General features: G+C 37.1%; 1 protein-coding gene across 1 annotated transcript in view; it reads right to left on the reverse strand.

Moving 5' to 3' along the window:
• Positions 1 to 19,109: 19,109 nt before the first annotated feature.
• LOC126374782 (hemicentin-1-like) overlaps positions 19,110 to 22,111 on the reverse strand; it is a 113,670-nt gene continuing 110,668 nt past the window's right edge. The window contains exons 16-18 of the mRNA XM_050021495.1: positions 21,863 to 21,934; positions 21,708 to 21,781; positions 19,110 to 21,430 (exon numbers count right to left, since the gene is read on the reverse strand). Of these exons, the coding sequence (XP_049877452.1) occupies positions 21,119 to 21,430; positions 21,708 to 21,781; positions 21,863 to 21,934 (458 nt within the window). The 3' untranslated portion in view covers positions 19,110 to 21,118. The remainder of the gene's footprint in view (positions 21,431 to 21,707; positions 21,782 to 21,862; positions 21,935 to 22,111) is intronic.

Here is a 22,111-nt window from a genome sequence, read left to right on the forward strand (position 1 = left end):
TAACTATTCACACCTCACCGAGCTTTCTGTCAACGACCAACGTCAAACGAACGCATAACGTCATAGATGACAAAAAAGGTCTATCCACCTTTCTTTTCTTTTTAATTTAGCAGTTGTGTTTGTTGATTGTTGAAGAGCTGCGCAGGCGAAAACCCTACTAAAGAGTCTAGTTGCTACTTGGTTTGTGCGTGCAAATCAAACAAGTGTTCGTGTACGGACAGGCTTGTTTATCAGATACCGCTGCTATCCAGGAAATGGGAGAATTCTCCCGTTTGTCAGGATTCTGTAGCGTCAATTAAAAGATAAGAGTCGTGGCGTCACAGTCGATTGTGCTTTGTTGTTCGATCGCTTGTTTGGTTTGGGCTGCGGCTGGGAGAGGGTAGCACTCGCTGTCGTGTAAGGGTATTATTTGGAGAATAATGTATGTTATGTAGAGGTGGGCCATTCTTTGATCCTGCAACATTCTGGATGCCAAAGCCCTCCAAAGCATCATCTGTGCCGCGTCCATGTCGTGTCTGTGCCCCATTTAAGGCTGCGTTTCCATTGACGCGGAGCTGGGCGGAGAGGAGCGAAGATGTACAGGAATCGACCAATCACCGTGAGGGAGAGAGTGACAGAGCGTCTTCGTTTTTCGCTCTGTCGAACGCTGTGATTGGTCAAATCCACACATCTCCGCTCTTCTCCGCGTCTGTGGAGACCCGGCCTAAGCCTTCTGTGTGAGTTTCCGTATTTCGTTCCTTTATTCTACCCGTTATGAAAATAAAATTATATTGTTGTGAGCGATAGACCGACTTCTTGTCACCATTAGGTTCATCATATCTTAAGACTTCGTTTCAACTTTGGTTGCAAGGTGTCTTTGGGAACTTGTAGCTCTACCTATCTTATTAGGAATTGCGGGCGTTTGGTGTATGTGTGTATGTATGTATAAAAATAAAGTTTACTTTTTATTGACCTTTGCACCTGCTCGGTGCAACATGCGTCATATTCTAATACTTAGATAAATAGTCAAACATGGTAATGTATTCAAAATCGGACGATAATTGCGCTCTCTTAGAAGTATTTCCCTTTTTTTTTGTAGTTTTCACTATGTATTAAAGGTACCTAGTCTGTAACACTATTATTTTCTTGCATATAGTCTAGAACAAGTTTCACCGACTAGATGGACTGATCAAGTGAAAGACTCGTCGTCATCCAAGTTCTACACAGTAGTAAGGGAAGCGCTGGACAGGAACCGGTGGAGGCAGATCACACGCTCCAGGTGCAACCCTGATGCTGACCACGATCCTCAGATATGAGGGACCGACCAAGAGAGAGAGAGAACAAGTTTAGTTTTCTACATTTAGTACGATAGAGAATGTTAAGAATTTATAATAAGAAGACTAAATTCAATAAAATGTATTAGTAAAAGCCAGAATCAGTGAAGTTGAATATTAGACAAAAAATAGGTCTACATATATACTTATTTAGGTATATATCGTGGAATAATCCTACATAACGTAACCCATTAAAAATAATTACTCCTCCTATATTCATAAGATATGCTCATCCATTTCATGTTTTGAATGCTCTGCATTAGCAAAAAAAGGTTTTTTAACAGTAAATTTTCACCTTCAAACAAAAAAAGGACCGGAGGTACCTAATTAAATTAAAATACAAGTACCGGAATTACAAAGCGGGTCGTTTAGCACCTTTAAATTTAAACGTGGCATTCGTAGACAGGCTCAAATGTGGAAAAACTCCGCGGTTAACATATTAAAAGGGTCCACTTAAAAGCGATTTTCATGCGTGAGGCGCTTGGTATTAAATGACCTCTGAAACGCTTCTTAAATATTCACTGAGAACCCTCTGCTTCGACGTCACGCGTCAGTAGGGATCTAGCGGTGTCTCTGTTATTTAGCTTTTGAAATGTTTATTATTGGTGTAAGTACCCATCTATACGTATAGAGGTCGGCCCTGGCAGAAGTAACCATATTGTACCTCATTCGGGGTTATCGCTATCGGCCCGATAGTGTTGATTAATTCTTTCAAAGACGTCCTGAACCAAGGTTTGTGACTATCTGGGCACCCAGACCTGTTGTCTTAAATTTTGTACTGGGTGAGAGCCCTCCTCATTTGTCCAGCAGAATAGTTGATGCCATTTGCAGCAAATCTACAATAAGTCACGTCTAGAAAGGTAAGTTCTATGTCATCATCACCAGCCCGTTAACGTCCCCACTGCAGGGGCTCGGGCCTTCCCTATGGATGGATAGGGAGATAAGTTCTATGTAGATAGAATAAGTTCTATGTAGCGTTGGAAAACAAAACCTAGAATAAGTTCAAAATCAGTGTGGGCATGGGTTGAAAATTAGTGTTGCACTCTGGGCAAATAATCACTGAACCATGGCCTTTTTTCGGCAGACTGCGCCATCATTTATATTGTGTTTTTTATCATTTATATTGTCTTAGTTCACTCGGCTTAGCAGTCACAATAGGGACCAAGCCACATCCCGGACATTTACACATACAATACATCTGGTTTTACACAGACACTAAACATTGACGTTATCGTACACGCGCCTGCGTGTGTGACGTCTGACGCCCATACGATCGAAGACTAAAGTAAGACCGAGGGGGTGAGGTAAATCTAGCTCAGCTGCTGGTGGGGAGCGGAGAGTTGTCCTTCTATAAGTAATATTATTCCTTATTCTGTGTCATAAGTTGAACTTACTGCGCTAGGCCTTAATTCAAGTCCCGCAGTAGTTTACCTGCAATCGGCTTAGGCAGTCACAATAAAGACCAAGCCGAGCCAAGCCTTTGTCTGAGCCAACTCAGTCGCCTTACTAAACTTAAGTCGTCCTCTGTGAAAACAATCTTGACCGGTAAATGTAGTGGTGTGTTAACACACTTGTAAAAATGATTTGAAAGGATTACCTATGGACCGTTTATGTACAGTCATGAGCAATATCATGTAACCACTCTAGAACCCTGTCGCACTATCATATTTGACATTTAGTGAGAATTACAGTTTAATTTGTCAAAAAAGTTAATGTGACATGGTATCAAAGTGTATACACGTCATACGGGTTGCATAACTTGCATATTAGAGCATATTAGCGAGATACCTATTTGATTCGCGAGTTATTCATTCATTTTGAAATTGACATCTGGTAATTATTTATCTCTTTCCTTTTCGGCGGATAAGTAAGAGACAGGTATAACTTACAATAAAATTAGAAGGTGTCGTCAGAAACCATTAATTGACTTATTTGATGATTAATCTCAAATGCCTGCATCAGCGCCTATTTGCACTTCATTTTAATAACAGTGAGATACAACGCTGTGACTGATAAGATCGATTATTTATTACTCCTTCGCCTGTTTTGTAGTTGTGACCTATCCGGTACGTAGGTCAGGAGTAATAATGTGGAGATCTGAGAATCTGAGAATGTGGAGACAGGCGAATGTGGAGATGTGGAGAAGGGGGTCTCATTAAGTATTTCTCGAATAAGTATTACACAATCTGTAGTCAACAAGTAGCTTTTCTACAGAAAACCGCATAAACGCTTTTTTTTAATACTTTATCACATTCTGATCTTTTCATGTATTGGATGGTATTAGTCGATATTGAAGTTTCCTATATTGAAGTTGGCTACATGTTTACTACGGAACTAAGCCAATCTATAATCTAAGCCAATTTATACTATAATGTTCAATTAACACGTTGACAGTCCAGTGATCCATATATGGGTCATGACGGACTAGCTCCATACGTCCGTGACCCATACCTGCGTCACTAAGAAACGGCCAGGTAAGCACCATTTGCTACACTTGGATCCCGGGTAAATTAGCTAAGGTTTGTGATGCTGTATGCACTAAGGGCGGGTGCTCCACTTATTATTTACATTTTTAACAGGACGTATAAAACTGAAGTAATATGAGGGACTTAGAAGGAAGTCAAAACATTTTGTATGGGGACTGTCAACGTGTAGTATAATGTAACTTGTTATGTATGCGTAACGGATAAACAGATAAATGAGAATATCTAGTTTCAAGGGATTATTATGACATTGATGACTAAAAATAAATTCCACTTTCCTGTAATGATAACGTTACAACTGTCGATAATTGACTGTGTTAAGGTCAAATATTGTTTTGTTTGTTTTCTGTAAAAATAGAACAGGATTGTCTGAATACAAAATGAAAAGATACCGCCTAAGATATTGTTTTTTCCTAAGAAAAATACTTATTTATAGCGTGAAATCCCAATTAGGGATAAGCTCGCCTATGCTTTATGTAATGATAAATCATACGTAAATTTTCTTTGTATTTTAAAGCAATAACTCTTATACAACCAAATAAAAATAAAGTATATCGTTTTCGGTAGTATTATTTAAGTAAGTGTATTATGGAATCAATAAGATGAATTTCCATATATACTTACCGAAAGCGATAAAAGTATGTAGATAAGCGATATAGTATTTCCTAAAAATCTATTCATTACCTTCTATAAAGCTTTTTAAGCCTTGGAAAATATAGATCAAATATTGTAATATGGGAAGCGTGTCTTCCATAATTTTTAGCTCGTCGCCCGAATCCATTATCAGTATCATGGGCTATATCTCCCCCGACAGTATTCGTTACGATGTCACTAACATCCGAGGAGCTCGGTGGCGCAGCGGTAAACGCGCTCGGTCTGCGATTGTTGAAGTTAAGCAACTTCAAGGCCGGTCATGGGATGGGTGACCACAAAAAATAAGTTTTCATCTCGAGCTCCTCCGTGCTTCGGAAGGCACGTTAAGCTGTTGGTCCCGGTTGCATTAGCAGTCGTTAATAACCACCAATCCGCACTGGGCCCGCGTGGTGGTTTAAGGCCCGATCTCGCTATCCATCCATAGGGAAGGCCCATGCCTCAGCAGTGGGGACGTTAATGGGCTGGTGATGATGATGATGTCACTAACATCCTGTATTAGGCATGGTGTGGTAGATAATGCTCTTTGGAAGCTTTGATAGAAGCAACTGATGGACGTTCTCTAATAACTAAGGGTAGATTGACAAAATTTGTTACAAAACAAATGAAAACTTTAGAGAATTTGGAGATAATAAACTTTGTTTGAGAAGCTATTATGTTGATGATATTCATTGGCTGAGGGTAATGGAATAGATTATTAATTGTGTTAGCAATATCAAAGACGTGGAATCGACGACAGCGACTGTGCTAAGGCAAGTTTTAATTTATGTCTGTTAGATATTGATTTTCATGTGAGTTTTGAAACTATGAGATAACATCTAAGAACAATATTCTTAATAATTATATATTAATAGTCAAAGTCAAAGGAGACGAGTCAGGGGGTTTAAAATGGCCACATCGAAGCAATTCATCTAAGAAAGCAATATTGCTTCAGTCCTCAGTGTCCTCAGTGTATGTCCTAGAGAGCACCGAATTGACGTCACAAACATAGCCCGTAATCACCGGATAATCAAGACGCTTCTTATGACACATCATTTGTTAAATTCTGATTGGTGGTTTAGAAGTTAGGTCGGAACATGCAAACACACATACATAAAAGCAATATTGCAATTTGTCATTTGCGCATATAAAAGTAAGTGCGCAATGCAAACAAATCAAATAGCAATATTGCTTTCTTAGATGAATTGCTTATATGTGGCCATTTTAACCCCCCCAGATATTTGAATAAAAATAAAGTGGTTTAAACACGTGGTCGTATGCCAACTTGTCCAAAAAGTTTGCTTACGACCACGGCTATCTTCTAAAAATCGTTTTTCTGATGATTTTTAGTGTTTCATACTTTTCCCGTAGTCGGGTTTTAGTTTTTAAACTTATATTTTTATTTAAGTATATTATTTTGGAGTATTTATTTATTTATTTCCAATACGTGTTTTATGTAAGATTTAGGAGATAAAACCTAACCGGGTCGATTGAACGTAATTATTGTCTAATACAAGGAAACCCGCAAACAAAAGCTAGTAATATGTACATATTTATTTGATTTAAAAACAAATAATAAAAATAAATAATATTTAAAATATACAAATTCGAAAAAAGAACATTTTGTCCTCAGAGTATGTCCTAGAGGGCACCGCATTGAGACGTCACAAACATAGCCCATAATCACCGGATAATCAAGACGCTTCTTGTGACACTTCATTTGTTAAATTCTGATAGGTGGTTCAGAATTTAGGTCGGAACATGCAAACACACATACATACAAAGGGGTCAAACACATAAACCTCCTTTTTCGTCACCGCAGTTGGGTAAGAAAATGCCAGTGTAGCCGTAGTACAACATTTTTTGCTGTTTTCTGGCTGATAAATGCCCGAAGTACAGTCAAGATAACATTCATTAATTCGTAAATAACAATATTATTTATAGACCAAACTACTTATACACTGTGGGTTGGTAAATAACTTGACATAATAAACGGATGGGGAACGTATTTTCGAGCGGGAAAGTTTCGCATTGACAAAAAGATAAACACGAATAGGGTTGGTGTCGTGATCAAGCCATCAACAGGTTAGGGCCATCCTTGCCAAACTTTTGATTGGGTCGGTTTTAACTAAAATTTGTATTCAAAGTTTACACTTGCGTCATCGGAGTGTAAATTGAAGGCCGACTTCAGAACTAATTTCGACCGAAAAACTTTGCAGAGAGAAATGCGGGGTCAACAAGGTTTTATACACTACTACCTTTAGCAGCGATGCAAGCGCGACTGTATCGCAACAGCAGCTATTAATTTGTGTCCAACTAGTTATAACGTGCCACGGTGTTACAAATTAAAAAAAAATGTACGCGGAGGTAGAGAGGGAAAGTACACGCATTCGTTACTGAAAGCGATCCTATGTCGCGACTGCATCGCACTTGTATCGCTACTTTTAGAACACATGTTGCCTTCTCACACACACACTGCTGTGCGTTTGGAAAAACCTTCTGGTGTATGAGCCCCTTCAGGTTGTAATCTTCGTCTCCCTTGGCTACGGGAGGGTCCTCGGGTATTGGTCCCGCCTTCGCGGTATAGCCCACCGGGTGAGACCCCGTTGGGGGAGGCCCAGTGGACCGCCTACGTTTAGGTGCGGGCTGGTCTTCTACGACTTCTAGAAGCGCGTGTGTGTACAAGTTAAAGTTTTGCGGTTGTATCCATACTATATCGCGACCGAATCGCGACAGTAGTTATCGTTTCAAAATCGCAGTGTGTAAAGAGCCTACTAAGATCTTGTTATTTGCTTTTAGCTACAGATGTTGGTATTTACATATTTTCATTAGTGGTTAAGTAGCCTGGCTGATTGCTTGACTTCGTGTTGTGTTTTTTTTTAAATAAAACAATCCTGTTTTGTTAGACAAATTAAAAAGATTGCGGTTTCTGTTTTAGTATCCGCGCACGTTTTATTTACGTGGCGTCTTTAATTTGGTGTGATTGATTCAAATAAGTATTTTTAAAAACCTTAATGCCTTAATGTTTCATCATTATCATCAGCCGTACGACGCCCACTGCTGGGCATAGGCCTCCCCCAAGGATCTCCACTGTCTATTTATTTGTAAGTACTCTCCTGTGTAAGTTGTTTTTATGACGTGTTTTGTTTTTTATCTGTTCTGTGGTGTCCCTTTATAATAATCATTTCTTTCTTCTATTTTTTTTTTCATAATCGATTGTAACTTGGCTTAGGCCCCTCGTGTATGACAGAAGTTTTACTTAGGTAGTAAATAACATCTGCATCATGCGGCTTTGTTCGAGGTATCAAACGACCATCCTTAAAATAGCGCGCAATTATTCAATTTGCATTGATTGTAATCGAGAATAATAATATAAAGCCGTGGGATGGAACCGCGAACCGCGTCCATTGAAGCTGAATAATGCTACCAGGCTTCCTTTTATCAACATAATGGCTTAATAGGCAATTTTCCTTGAGAACCAATAGACGTTTTCGTCTCTAATAGACCCATAGAGAAATAGATGGAAGATGTACAGAAAATATTATTGTAACGTCAACGAAAGAAATGTTTATTTTTGTTATACATACGTACATTATACAGAGTGTAAGTGATATCGTAACGAAAACTTCGAGAGATGATTCAGGCCATTATTCTGAGTTGATATGAAGTGGAATTTTCCGGTGCAAAAGTATGGAATGGAAAATGATTTAAAAAGCACTAGAATTTTCTTGAATTTTCCAACAGGTAAATCCACTTGACATCAACTCAAAATCATGGTGAGAAATGATTCTCACATTCACATTCTTTACTGAGGGGGATGACCCCCTCAGTATTTGTTACGATGTCAGTTACACCCAGTACAAGTACAAATATCCATACAAGTAGGTAGGCTGTTAGTGACATCGTGACAAATACTGAGGAGGATGATTCGGCTCATTATTCTGAGTTAATATCAATTGGAATTTTCCATCTGTTAGTGTCCTAATTAGCGATTATCGTTTTAAACTCCTTGTGTCATAAGCCACTAAAGAGAGCGCACGGACTCTGTCTCGCTCTCGTTAGGTAGCACACGATCTTCTTCTATCGTGTGGCTTGTGAGGTGGAGTACCAACCCCATCAAATCAAATCAAATCAAATCATTTATTCGCGTAGGTTTCATGGTTTTGTATAACAGTTGATGGGTTTTATGTTTCAAGTATCACATGATCCGCTAGATGTAAGCATGCGAAAATTTAGGAGGTAAGTAGGTGAGTACTTAATTAACTAATTAAATCTACTTACTAACTTAACTAACCTAACATAAATCTAATATAATAACCTAACATAATAATTAAAGAAAACAAGCTTACAATAATTAACAAAAATAAATATATAGCCTCAAAATTCTCTAAACATTATTAATATTAAACTTCTTAGCATCTTCAAAATAATCTTTTATACAATAATAACATTTATCACATAGCCAAATATACAGTTCAGATTTAAAATAATTTGTTTGCAATTCTTTAATGTATCTGGGAATATGATTGTAAATTTGTACGGACATTATATGACAACTTTTACTGTAGAAAGCGCTGTTACAGTTTGGCTTCTGTAATAGCGTTGGATCCCTTGGTCGCAATCTAGTGTCGTGCTTTGGTCTTAATGGGAAAAGGTGTCGATTCGCTCTGACAAAGACACCCACCTCATAGATGTATAAACATGTTAATGTAAGGATGCGTAATTGTTTAAACAATGGACGGCAACTTTCCAGTGGTCCAACTCCAATAATGGCTCTGATACATTTCTTTTGAGTGATGAAAACTTTTTCAATGTCAGTTGAATTCCCCCACAGAACGAGGCCATATCTTAAAACACAAGCAACGTAGCCATGATAAGCGGTAAGAGCAGCATTGAGGCCCGTAGTACGTCTAAGACACTTCAAAGCAAATGTAAACTTTCCAAGCCTATTGCAAATTTGTTCAATGTGATTTTTCCATTTGCAGTGTTGATCTAAATAAAGTCCCATAAACTTAGTCTGATCAGTTTGTTGCACCACCTGACCTTTACATTTTATATCAAAGTGAAAACGCTGAGCCTTATGATTACTAAATTGAATATAACTGGTTTTATCAATATTAATATTTAAATTATTGCATTCTGTCCATTTGTTTATTTTTTCTATTGTATCATTTATCAAATCTGAGAATATAAATCTAGGATCGTGTGGGATAACAACGGAAATATCATCTGCATACAAAATGGTTTTGTGTGTTGTAACCTTAGGTAGGTCATTAATATATATGATAAATAATAGTGGACCTAAAATGCTACCTTGTGGAACACCGAAAAAGGTGTTTTTGTACTGTGATCTATAGGATATCATCTCATTTTTGTCGTTTAGCCTGTTTAATTCTACACATTGTCGGCGATCAGATAAGTAGCTTTTGAGCCATTCCCAAGCAGGTCCTCTAATTCCGTACTTTTCGCATTTTGAGAGTAATATATTGTGATTGACAAAATCAAACGCTTTTGACAGATCGAAAAACACAGCGACTACTGGCCTTTTAATGTCTATTAATTCAGTTACCTTTTGAATAAGCGAGTAGCAAGTTAAGCTAGTAGATCTGTTCTTCCGGAAACCATTTTGTTCGTTATTTATAATTTCATATTTGTCCATAAATTTTGTAATCCTGACATGCATAACTTTTTCGAATATTTTTGATATCACTGAAACCAGAGTTATGGGACGGTAGTTTTTCAAATCGTGCCTATAATTTTTCTTATAAAGTGGTTTTATAATGGAGATTTTTAATTTAGAAGGGAATATGCCTTGCATCAAAGACTCGTTAATTAAATGACATAATACAGGCGCCAATAGGAGAGCGCAATATTTAATTATTGGAGTTGAAATACAATCGTGACCTACGGCTTTGGTATTATTCAAAGATCGAATTATTTCCAATATTTCTTTCTCGTTGCAGGGCACTAGAAATATACTATTTTGTTCCAACGGAACGACGTTTTCATTTTGTTTGTTGCTACAAGAGTTATCAGCACACAACCACACACATGAGCACACGATAAGATTTATATTTTTGAATGGAGTGTCTGGAGTGTGTTCTTGGTTTGGAGACTACGTAAGTGTATGGGACATACCTAATAGTCTACCATTTATGGTCAGTCACATCTCTAGCGCGAGCAAACCAACGCGTCTCAACGTCGCCTGTCTGACCTTCCAACCCGCCAAGGGAAAGTCAGCCCAATACAGGTTAAGTCATATACTTCCGAATGTATTTCTCGGGAAAGTGGGTATCCTTACGATGTTTTCCTTCACTGCTGAGCACGTGATAATCATTTATGATCTAAACATGAATTTGAAAACAAAATCGACAATCATTGGATTAAGCCTGTGCTAAATTCGAACCTGCGACCTCAAACTGAGAGGCAAGCGTTCTATCAACTGGGCTACCACGGCTGACTTGTATTGTTGCTGTAGGATCCTGTAATAATAAATATTTTCTTTCTTTCTTTTATTCAGGAGATATAAATAGTGATTATAATGATGATATCTCTCAATGCGTCTTATCGGGGCTTCGGGGGATGCTAGGGCTGGTAGTTATTTCTGTCAGAGAATTAGTCTGGTGATTCAGAAGGGTAATGCTGCCAGCCTGTTGGGCACCTTGCCTCGATGTGACACATTGGAGGAGGTGTTTTATTTATAAGATGTGTTTCTTTTGTTTTTAATTGTGGTGATTAAATGTCTTTCTTATGATGATAGATAATTAGCCCAATTCAAATTCATAATAGTCGTATAATGATATTGGAGTAACTAGTGGATAGAAAGGACAGCGACGTGTCGGTACTTCAGTACATTTTGCGACGATTGTACTTCTGACTACCCCAATTGGGATATAGTATTGAGCTTATATTGTGTTATGTAGTGTACAGAAAAAAATACAAATATAAGAAAAAAATACCTAAATAATGGAACATAAGAAGATTGTGTAACGAAATAATATTATCCCGCAAAATGAAGTTTGGAGCGGAGAAAATTATGTATTCTGTATGCATCGGACGACACTTTATTTCGAGTTGTTAATAGCGCATAATCACGGGAGAAAAGACGGCTTATTCAGGCTATTTCTCTCGCTAATTTCATTTAAGACTTTAGGTTAGCCTACGTTTTCAGTGAGTTGAGTAAGATACAGGTTTATTTTATTAATATTGTTTAGTAAATCGCGGTTGTAGCATGACGTGCATTTTAGCTAAAAATTCCATTTTTTCACAATCCTTGAGAGTTGTGAGAGGAGGTGGAAAATAAAACGGTATTTTCCGAACTATTTGCTAGAATACCTAACATAAATATTAAAAACAAAAATCAAGTCAAATCACTTATTCGTATAGGATTCATGGTTTTATCAAACAGTTGGTAGGTTTTATGTTATAAGTATCTCATGATCCGCTAGATATAAGCATGTGAAAATTTAGGAGATAAGTAGGTACTTAATTAACTAATATAAATCTACTTGCCAGCTTAGGTATTATTCTTTACTTTGATTTAATAATGTGAAATTGCAAACCATTTACCAGTTGTATAATTGGATACTTAATTGTATACACTTGTGTTTATTTTCGTATTTACATACATAAAATCAAATATTCTACATACGATACGTTGTAAAATAAACACAAGAAAGATTACAGCACATTGGAGCCCTATTGCTCTACAGCAATGTCTCCCAGGCGACAAGAGGCAGGAAGTATTGACATAATATTTCCCAATGGGGTAAGCAGAGACTATGGAAGTCCATTTGCCGGATCCTAACTCTTCTTACACGTTCATCAATAGTTTCATACTAGCATGCCGGATACGAGTAGATCGTAGTACATCTTTTCCCATCGTCCACGTTCGTAACCAAAGTTTCATAACTAGTTATGAAAAAAGAATTTTCTTCGCTAAGCAAAAAAATCGTTGAATCTAGAAGCCACTGTTGTGATTTTCATTAGCATAGTGATGTATCAGTCGATATTACGGGGATCGATTCTTAACTAACTTCAAAAAAGGAGGTTCTCAATTCGTCGGGATCTTGTTTATGTATGTTCCCCGATTATTCCAAAACGCTTGGAGAAAATTATTTTTTTTTAGTTTCTATCTAACAGTACATACATTTATCTGCTTAGTAACAGCAAATCATGTAAATGAAATAAGAGGAGCTCGTGAACATATGGCAGGCGGACGGAATCTACCCAGGTAGGTATAGAAATATATTGTTATATAATACAATATATTTGTCTCACTCGCGTCTACTCTCCCTACACGTGCCATATTTAATATATAGGGTGTTAGTGACATCGTATCGAAAACTTTGAGGGATGATTCAGACCACGATTCTGAGTTGATATCAAGAGGAATTTTCCGTCGCAAAAGTATGGATCGGAAAGTAATTAAAAAGAAAACAATTATCTTAAAAACCCTTATCTGATTATTCTGAGTTAATATCAAGTGGAATTTTCCATAGCAAAATGTAGAATTGAATATAATTTAAAAAAACTAAAAAAAAAAACATAAATTTTGCGACGGAAAATTCCACTTGATATCAACTCAGAATCGTAGCCTGAATCATCTCTCAAAGTTTTCATTACGATGTCACTAACACCCTGTATTTATACAAGAGAAAACATAAAATATTAGTAGGATGTGTAATGTAATAACTACCTACATAGTTATTTTAGTTTTAGTACCTTCCTACTGTTATAAAAATATAATTGAGTAATTTTAATTATTTGATTTGTTCTTGTTAACAGATGAAGCTCAAGAAAGAAAAGTTTCAATATTATTAGTCCAGAGCAGAAATTGCGAAAACATCCCACACGGCTTAGGGAATTTTGTTTTTTGTCCTCTTCTGTCGGGTGGGTGGTGGGTCGATGATCGACTACACAAACTTTTTATTTCCGCATGAGGAGCGGTCTCTCATCCAGACCGCACAAATCCTGGTTTCAGGGTTAATCTTGGGCCCCTGATAAGGCTCATGTAACGCGTATTTAAAACTTAAGAAAATAGTATCCGCGACCAACTATTTCACGTGCTCGTACGAGGATAATTGCTATGACGTAGATACGAAGAAACTAGTATCGTTTTAGCTGTATTATAATGATAATGTTAAAAAAAAACTATAGTGCTCTGAATGACGACCGGATTTCTGCGTCAGTCGTATTTGACGTCGTGGCATTGTGTAGCACCAGGTCTACGGCGTAACAGCGTTACGCTATTGTGTAATGTCTACGTATATTTTTAACCGGCTTAAAAAAAGAAACAGGTTATCAACTCGCATGTATGGCATTCAAATTTTTATTTAAAAGTAACTTTTTTTTTTATTGTGACTATGATCGAAGGGCGTAGTTCTTTGCGGTAAATAAACCTGGCCGCTTCCGTATCGGACTGTACATCCACAAACAAAAGTACCTCGCGCATACTGCTTAACCTCTCATATGCCGAGATAACAGACACAATAGATTTTACATTGTGTCTGGTCGAGATCCGCGTTCCGGCGTTTAAGGGGTTAAATCGTTTTCAGGAGATGGAAGAAGTCTCATAATAATGCTCATGATGAGTTAGTACCGCTTTACTGCCTTCTCTTCTCTTTATTTCTATAATATATTATCTTTGAAATATAATTTATCCCATATTCACTCCCGTTCATCACGGAAGTTCTTCATTGTGAACAAGTTGTTTGTTTAACACTGATAGTCCGAGCAAAAACCTCTAATGCCTGAAGACAATTAATAATGTGCTAAAGATAATAAATAAAACCGGAGTAGTCATTATTTCAATAAATAAATAAGATATTATGTACTCACCTTGACTGATGTTGAGTTACAGTTGAAATAACCACCAGCAGTATGTCCGATATTCCACTAATCACTAAGTTTTGCAAGTCAATTTTCATGTCACTTAACACATTCACTGTGTATGAACCACATATGAGGCAATAAATTTTAAACTCATACGTGCATGGCCCATATGTGGGGCACATTTTGTTTTATCCTAGTGTGTCTATGTAAATTTCAATGTGTTTATCGAAAAATAACTTTGCTCGTGTAGATATCAAATTTTTAGTTACACAGTGAACGTGTTAACATACACACAAAACTAAACAAATATTTTTCCAAACTATGCACGAAAAACACCGCAAACGAATTTTATAAATTGTCCATATCAATCGCGTGGATGAGCCAATATGGCGCCGATACCACTATGATGTCACTTTTACCCCGCTCGTTAGTTGCGAGTTATTATAGTATAGGTATCTACCCACTTATTAAAATGTTACGCATGTATAATACCCAAACACTTTACGTTTTCATAATTGTCTTAATTAAGATTATACTCCTTATAAGAATGAATCATCAAATCAGAGAATTAAAACCTAATTCATTCGCCATTACTTAGAATATTTTTTACAAATTAAATAACATAACAGCATTGCGTTTAATATCATCGGAGGGGTAGCCAGAAGTGTATAAATGTAAATAAATAAATATATACGCATCCTCGCCAGAGAGGCGAGTCTATCCTGGAAACCACGCGACGTCCTCTGTGATCCAGTGGTTGAGCGTTGGGCTCACGATCCGGAGGTCCCTGGTTCGAATTCCGGTGGGGACATATCACAAAATTCACTTTGTGATCCCTAGTTTGGTTAGGACATTACAGGTTGTTCACCTGATTGTTTGAAAGTAAGATGATCCGTGCTTTGGAAGACACGTTAAGCTGTTGGTCCCAGTTACTACTTACTGATGTAAGTGAGTAATCGTTACATGAGCCATGTCAGGGGCCTTTGGCGGCTCAATAATAACTCTGACACCAGGGTTGCTGAGGTTGGTAATCCACCTCACAACTCACATGATAGAAGAAGAACCACGCGACATCAATTATTATATATGATCCAAGTCTGCATTCAACGTCATAAAGTCAAATTCAGTTCGAACTCACGATACTACGATTTAAGTGACTCGTTTTCACATAATCGTTTTTTACAAAGGATTAGACATCGAATTTGTTTTTTGGGAAACAAGAATAAGACACGACGAATTTATTAAAAACATCATACAAGGGAAGCTACAAGGAAAGAGAGGAATGTGAAGACCAAGAAGAGCTTACATGGAACGGATTAAAGAGAACGCGAACGTCGTGTCTTGTAAGGAGGTGAAGGAATTGGTCTTTGATAGACAAGAATGGGGAATGCTACACCAACAAGAGCGTGGCTCTTAAATTTGTGATGATGTTGAAGGCACATCGATTCTTGAAAGAGGTGAACAAATAATAACTCTGAACCCTGAGTAGTGATACTGATAAAGAACTCGCCATCATTCATTGAGGTTCTACCTATCGCGTTCATGCTTTCAGATCATTGTATAGTACACCAATTGAATGTGCCGAAGTTCGAAGTGCAGTGGTGCGGAATATACGGTTGCTCGCTTGTGAATGCACCACAGAAGCTGTACAGTACTCGCACAACTGCAATATATAGTCGATAGACTTGTGCTATCTCCGGAACTAAGGCGGGCAAACAATGGTTACCCTGACGAACTATCGCGAAGTATAGCGATGTAGTGGTAGGATTATAGTATGGAACAATGGTCAAATCTTGATTTGATTTTTTTAATGGTTTCTGGAGATCCCACTAAATATTTTGTTGTTGTTTTGTTTCTTAATTTTGAATACGTTTTTAGTTGCTGTAGCCCTGTGGCTCACTGCGGACTTGCTCCACACAGTTGCCTGGACCATTATAGACGGCGATAAGGCTCACCACGTTGGTCTGACAGCTCTAAGCTTGGTGAGGCAGATGTACCTCTGACTACCCCTATTGGGATGTAGTCGTGAGCTTGTTATGCGGATTTTTAATATGGCTTAATGTTGCCAGGTTTATCCATCGCACCCGCTGCTGCATGGGTTATAATTTCGCGCTCGAATCGCAAATAACGCGCATTCTACCGTGTAGATAGACATCGTACGTTATAGCGTCGCGAGCGATGCATGGGTGCAAGTTATCTTCTTACAATTTGTATTAGATACAGACGTATATTGTTTTTCATACAGGTAACTGTATAAAGGTATTCGCTTTTATCTCGAGACATGTACGAAGATTTTCCAGACGAAATTCATGAATATTCAATATAATTTAATATCACTCCTTATTACGACGACTACAAATAATTTGAGAGACTTGTGCTAACATAGAATTATTATGCTACTTAGCAATAAGGCCGCCTATTGTACTAATTCTATTTCTCTTTTGTTTTGTATTTTGTTTTTTCCTGTTTGTGCAATAAAGTATTTGTTATGTTATGTTTGTTATAGAATATAAAGTTTGTCTCTGTGGCCTTTATGAAATGTTAAAAACGGTCTAGACTGACTTTTATGTAAAACACAAAAATGTTTGCCTAGACCATTTCCATTAGGTAACGACAGTGATACGGTTCACCACCTATCAAGTTGGTCTAACAGAAAGCTGGTGAGGCTTGCGAACTTAGTTCATCTTGCGATGGATGTACCTCTGATAATCACAATTGGGATATAGTTGAGAGCTTATGTTATGTTTTCTTAGGACTACAATAGTCAGACTGTATTTGAACTGGCTGCCAACTGCAAAATTGCGGCTTAGAAGAATCCTTCTGGAAGGATTGTAAGTTTTCGAGTTAATTGACTTTAGCACGTTTTTTTGATGTGACATATTGTAGATTTTCTATGACGTTAGATTTGGCTGCACTAAAGGGGAGCACTGAGGATTTGAGGGTGCCCAGTTGGGCGCGAACCTCGGCTCTGAGCGTCGTCTGGAAGGATTGTATTTAAAATGATTCATAGACCGTAGTGGATAAGCGCCTTTCGGCCTGTGCTGGGGTCAAACCTGCGACCTCAAAATGAGAGGCAAGCGTTCTACCAACTGCGCTACCACGGCTCTACAACACCAAGCAACTGAAGCATGCAATTTCCCGACAGAATACATTTTCACACAAGAAACCTTGATTTAGAAATTAAGTTTCTGAGGTCGTTTTTCTCACGGAGATTTAATTAGGTTCAATTATTTATGAATATTCAGCTCGCGTCTAATTAGCTATACTGTGAGCAACCTTCAGTTTGACAGACAATTTGTTAGACTAGTCTTTTCTGAGAAGACATCGGACTCTGACCTTGAAATTAAGCGAAAAGACTGAACTGAGGTAAATTAAATGGAGAGACGTTCAAATAGAGCTGCAGGATATAAACCTCAAAACTGTATTACTGAATAAGAATTAGAATATTTGTATGGTAATAAAAAAAGTTCTTTCCATATCAAGGGACAGTGGTGAGCGGATTTTTGAAATGCATGGGTGAGACCGAAATAACTCTAAGCTATTTATTTTTAATATATGTAATAATAAAAACGTACTAAAAACATGATACTGTACCTGCGAATTTCGGTTTTAATATGTAGTACCCACAGTAAATATTTGTAACTAATGGTACAATAGTTAGTGGGATCAGAAATTGCACGAACTGATTCAACCTGCACCTTGCCACCAACGCGCAACATGGCGCATATGTGGTCGGAATTCCTTCCCTTCGAACCGCTAGGTTCGCTTCCTCCTTTATTATGCGAACTGCTAAAGAACGGAATTTTCTCTTCGTACATTCTTCTTCTTCTATCGTGTGGGTTGTGAGGTGGAGCACCAACTTCATCAACCCTGCGTTATTGTTCTCCATCATCATCAGCCGTATGACGCCCACTGCTGGGCATAGGCCTCCCCCAAGGATCTCCACGACGATCGGCCTGCGCTGCCCGCATCCAGCGGCTTCCCGCGACCTTCACCAGATCGTCGGTCCACCTTGTAGCGGGCCTACCCATTGAGCGTCGTCCGACACGTGGTCGCCACTCCAGAACCTTTCCGCCCCATTATTATTGTTCTCCGATACATATAATTTGAGAATTTTTAAGGTAAGAGTGAATAGGCACTATTTAAGTTTGCATGCTCCACCTTAAACCACATCGCTGCTTAATACCAGGCTGGATCGTGGTCAAACGCACTTAAATCTTTTAATATAAAAAAAATCGAAAAACACATAATAACGGGTTCTTACCGCGTTTAAAGCAGGGATATGAGACTCTCGATATTCCCGTTACCCGTTACCCCGAACCCGGGAACCCGTTATTATGTGTTTTAATAATTAAACGTTTTCTAAAATATTTATCACAGATTTGTCATCATTTAGAACTATTGGAGTTGAGTTTAAAAGTAGGTCAAACAATTATACGAGTGTTTAATAATCATTATTTTTTTTATCAAGTAACTAAAAATAAATGGGTCTTTGCAGTGTACGTATGTTAATGTTAATAAATCTTACTTTCGACTTTAAGTGCAAATATATGTTATCATAATAACTTTAAAGTAATTAATAACAATGTTGCTTCCAATATTTTTGTAGCAAAAATATGAGTTATTATTTCTCATTGCTTTAGCAATAGCTTTATCACAATAAAGTGAATAAATAAAAGACGGTATTTATATAAATCATTATTTATTTATTAAATATAAAATTGTCTTACATCGTTAGGACCACTGAGAATCGTTACATCTACAACAGTTTCAGCGTAATTTTTATATAAATTATAAATCAGTTTTCAAATTTAAACTCTATACAATAGAATCAACAAAAAGGAAACATTTAGAACATTACCTCATTGAATGGCACTACATATATATTTACCGTATATTTATACAAATATATATATATATATATTCTTAGGGTGGCCGTGCACATAAATCAAGACCAAGACCGCTGAAAGAGTTTCCCATTCGCCTGTCATAAGTTAACCATTATGTCTTCTGCTTGATAGAAACACTGGTGCTGATTCCTGTACAATATACCATCTAATTTTATTTTAAGTTATACCTGTCATTTTCTTATCCACTGTAAAGGAAAGGGACGGGTAATCGACACACATAAATTTATGGAGCACACATCAATTTTAGGCAGAAATTTAAAAACCTTTCTAAAATTTTATATTGGCCAATAATACGACAGAATTAGGTTGACAGCACACGTTAAACGGGTTGTATATGAGCGCGATGCCTATTTCGCCCGGGTTTTCATTCATTTTAAAATTATTAGTTGTCAATCATCCGTCCCTTTCCTTTTCGTCGGATAAGAAAATGACAGGTACAACTCTTAAAATAATAAACAAATGATATTATAACTAATATTTAATAGTCTTCAATTTGTGATTATGGTATAAAGCTCGTATTCATTATCATCATCATCATCAGCCGTACGACGCCCACTGCTGGGTATAGGCCTCCCCCAAGGATCTCCACGACGATCGATATTCACATAAATTAGTAATAAATGGAAATATGCCGCCAGAAATTTTGATCTTGCTCATTATAGTTCACGACCACCCCTATCGGTAGATACAAAACAATAAGATAATAAAAGCATTTCTCTATAGTAATCTACTTTTCTATAATATTTACAGCCACACAACCGATTCGTTTAAAATAAGTAGAAATATGTACTTATTTACAAAATAGTCTTCGTTCATTGTAGTCATAGGCCAGTAAGTCGTTTATTTATTTAGCTAAATTATCTAATAGTACTTGAGTACAGTGGCAGGAAGGGTACAGATACCATTATATACATTAATAGTTATACACTCAGAATGTACTTATTATTCTGCCTTGCACTAAAACTAGTCAAACTTAAAAATATGCAACATGATATATTAGCTAATGAAAGATATTTCTGATCGAAACAAATGAACGACTTTAAACTCGGTTCCACTCTGTCTCCTGTTTATTTTTATAGTATGCTGCACAGTTAGGTAGTCACGATGTACGAGTATCATCGACATCGTATTTTAAAGGCGCACTGCAATAATATAATTTATAAAATATTTTTTTAACGTTACGAATTTCGTGTATAAAACTGTCGATTTTTCAAAGAAAACAAAGGTCAATGTTTTACAGGAGCTAGTGCTGTAAAAATACATATTCTTATTTCAAGTTTAGAACGCAAAATAAAACCACTACTAAAAACAATACTAATAATAGTAATACTAGTAAATAGTATCAGGGGCCTTAGCCAAGTTCAAACAAACAAAGCATTATTTCAATCGATCACACTGACGTTTTTGTCATCATTTGCTACTTTTGCCTTGGGGCATTCCCCAGAAATACCTTTCGTTATCATGTTGCATTTTTTAACTTTTCAACAATCAAAAATAATTAATTACTTAACGTAAACCATGCCTAATTTCGCTTTTGAGCAACACATTATATGTGTTTGTGTATTTTAGGAGGGCTCTTTACATAGATCAACTAATAATAGTTCAAACTCTAAGTCTTCAATTCACTGTAAATGTTTATTTAGGTAAACACGGTTTACTTAGTGTCTACATTTATTTACAATATATATTGTCTTATCAAACAATGGAATATTTGGCAAATAAACGCCTACAATAATTTATGAATAGTCAAATATAACCAAATTTGCTAGCAGTAAGAAATATTCGTTTGTCGTATTTGAACATTGTGACATCATTTAAAATAATAAATGTAAGTTGCCAATAATTACACAAGATGTCTTACTTCATCACATACTCTAACAAAACGCATACAAGATCTGAAAAGCACTTATTCAAAATAACTGATATCACTTCATCGGGTCTCACCACTCTATACACAACTTTCAGGTCCGGGCAAATTTTCAGCTAAAACGTGTTCTCTTCTTCTCGCGTTGCCTTTCCCTTTGGTCCTATGCAGAGTTGAAGTTGCTAGACTTCCAGAACTTAAAGTTGGCCCTGTGAGGGTCAGGTTTTGGCTGCCAAGAGGGGAACTCACGTTGCCGTTTGGGCACACAAAGTTTGGGCTCCCCAAAGTTGGGCTGCTAGTGACAGGATAACTTGGTCTAAAGTTCATTGTATGTGCCAAGTTCTGGTTCAGGACATCTTCTTGTCTACTGCTAGGTACCATATCACACGGTGAGAGCTGCGGGACCAAAAATGTCTTTGAAGTTCTTTCAAGATTTGACAGAAATAATACCTATAGGATTCAATATAAGAAAAACAAACAATGTCAAAAAATGTCGACAAACAAAGGCACGGACGCCATGTTTGTGAAAAGGGTAGGGTTTTAGTCTGTTAAGTCGGGCAGAGGTACACGCTAAATATGAGGAAGAGCATTTCTTCTCCCAAAACACAAAAAAAAACACAAACAGAATATAAACCAAAAAATAATAATTGGTGATTGACTCTTTTAAGTTTACCTGTGGTCTTCCCGCAGAGTCAAGTAAAGCCAAGTCTTCTGCTGAGAACACTGCTCCAGTCTGACTCCAGTCTCCTATGAAGAAGCACATAGCTTCAGTATACATACAAGATGAGACATTAAAGTAAGAATGCAACGTCAAGAAGACCATCTTACCTCTGACTTCTTGTATGCTAGGCCATTCATCCGCCTCATCTGCTATCGGTTGTACAGTTTGATTATCGCCATCTGTGTACATATCGGTAGTTATTATCATAGCTCATTCGGTTTGAAATATGTACGAATTGTTACTTTGAAATAAAAAGTTATTTCTCTTAATAACCTCAGGGTAAGTTAGTAAGTAATTTGGATTAATTAGGCGAATACGATACGATTATAAAAGAAATTCAAAATTACAATAGGAGC

Source organism: Pectinophora gossypiella, chromosome 18 (genome assembly GCF_024362695.1).
Source record: "Pectinophora gossypiella chromosome 18, ilPecGoss1.1, whole genome shotgun sequence".
Taxonomy (NCBI): Eukaryota; Metazoa; Arthropoda; class Insecta; order Lepidoptera; family Gelechiidae; genus Pectinophora; species Pectinophora gossypiella.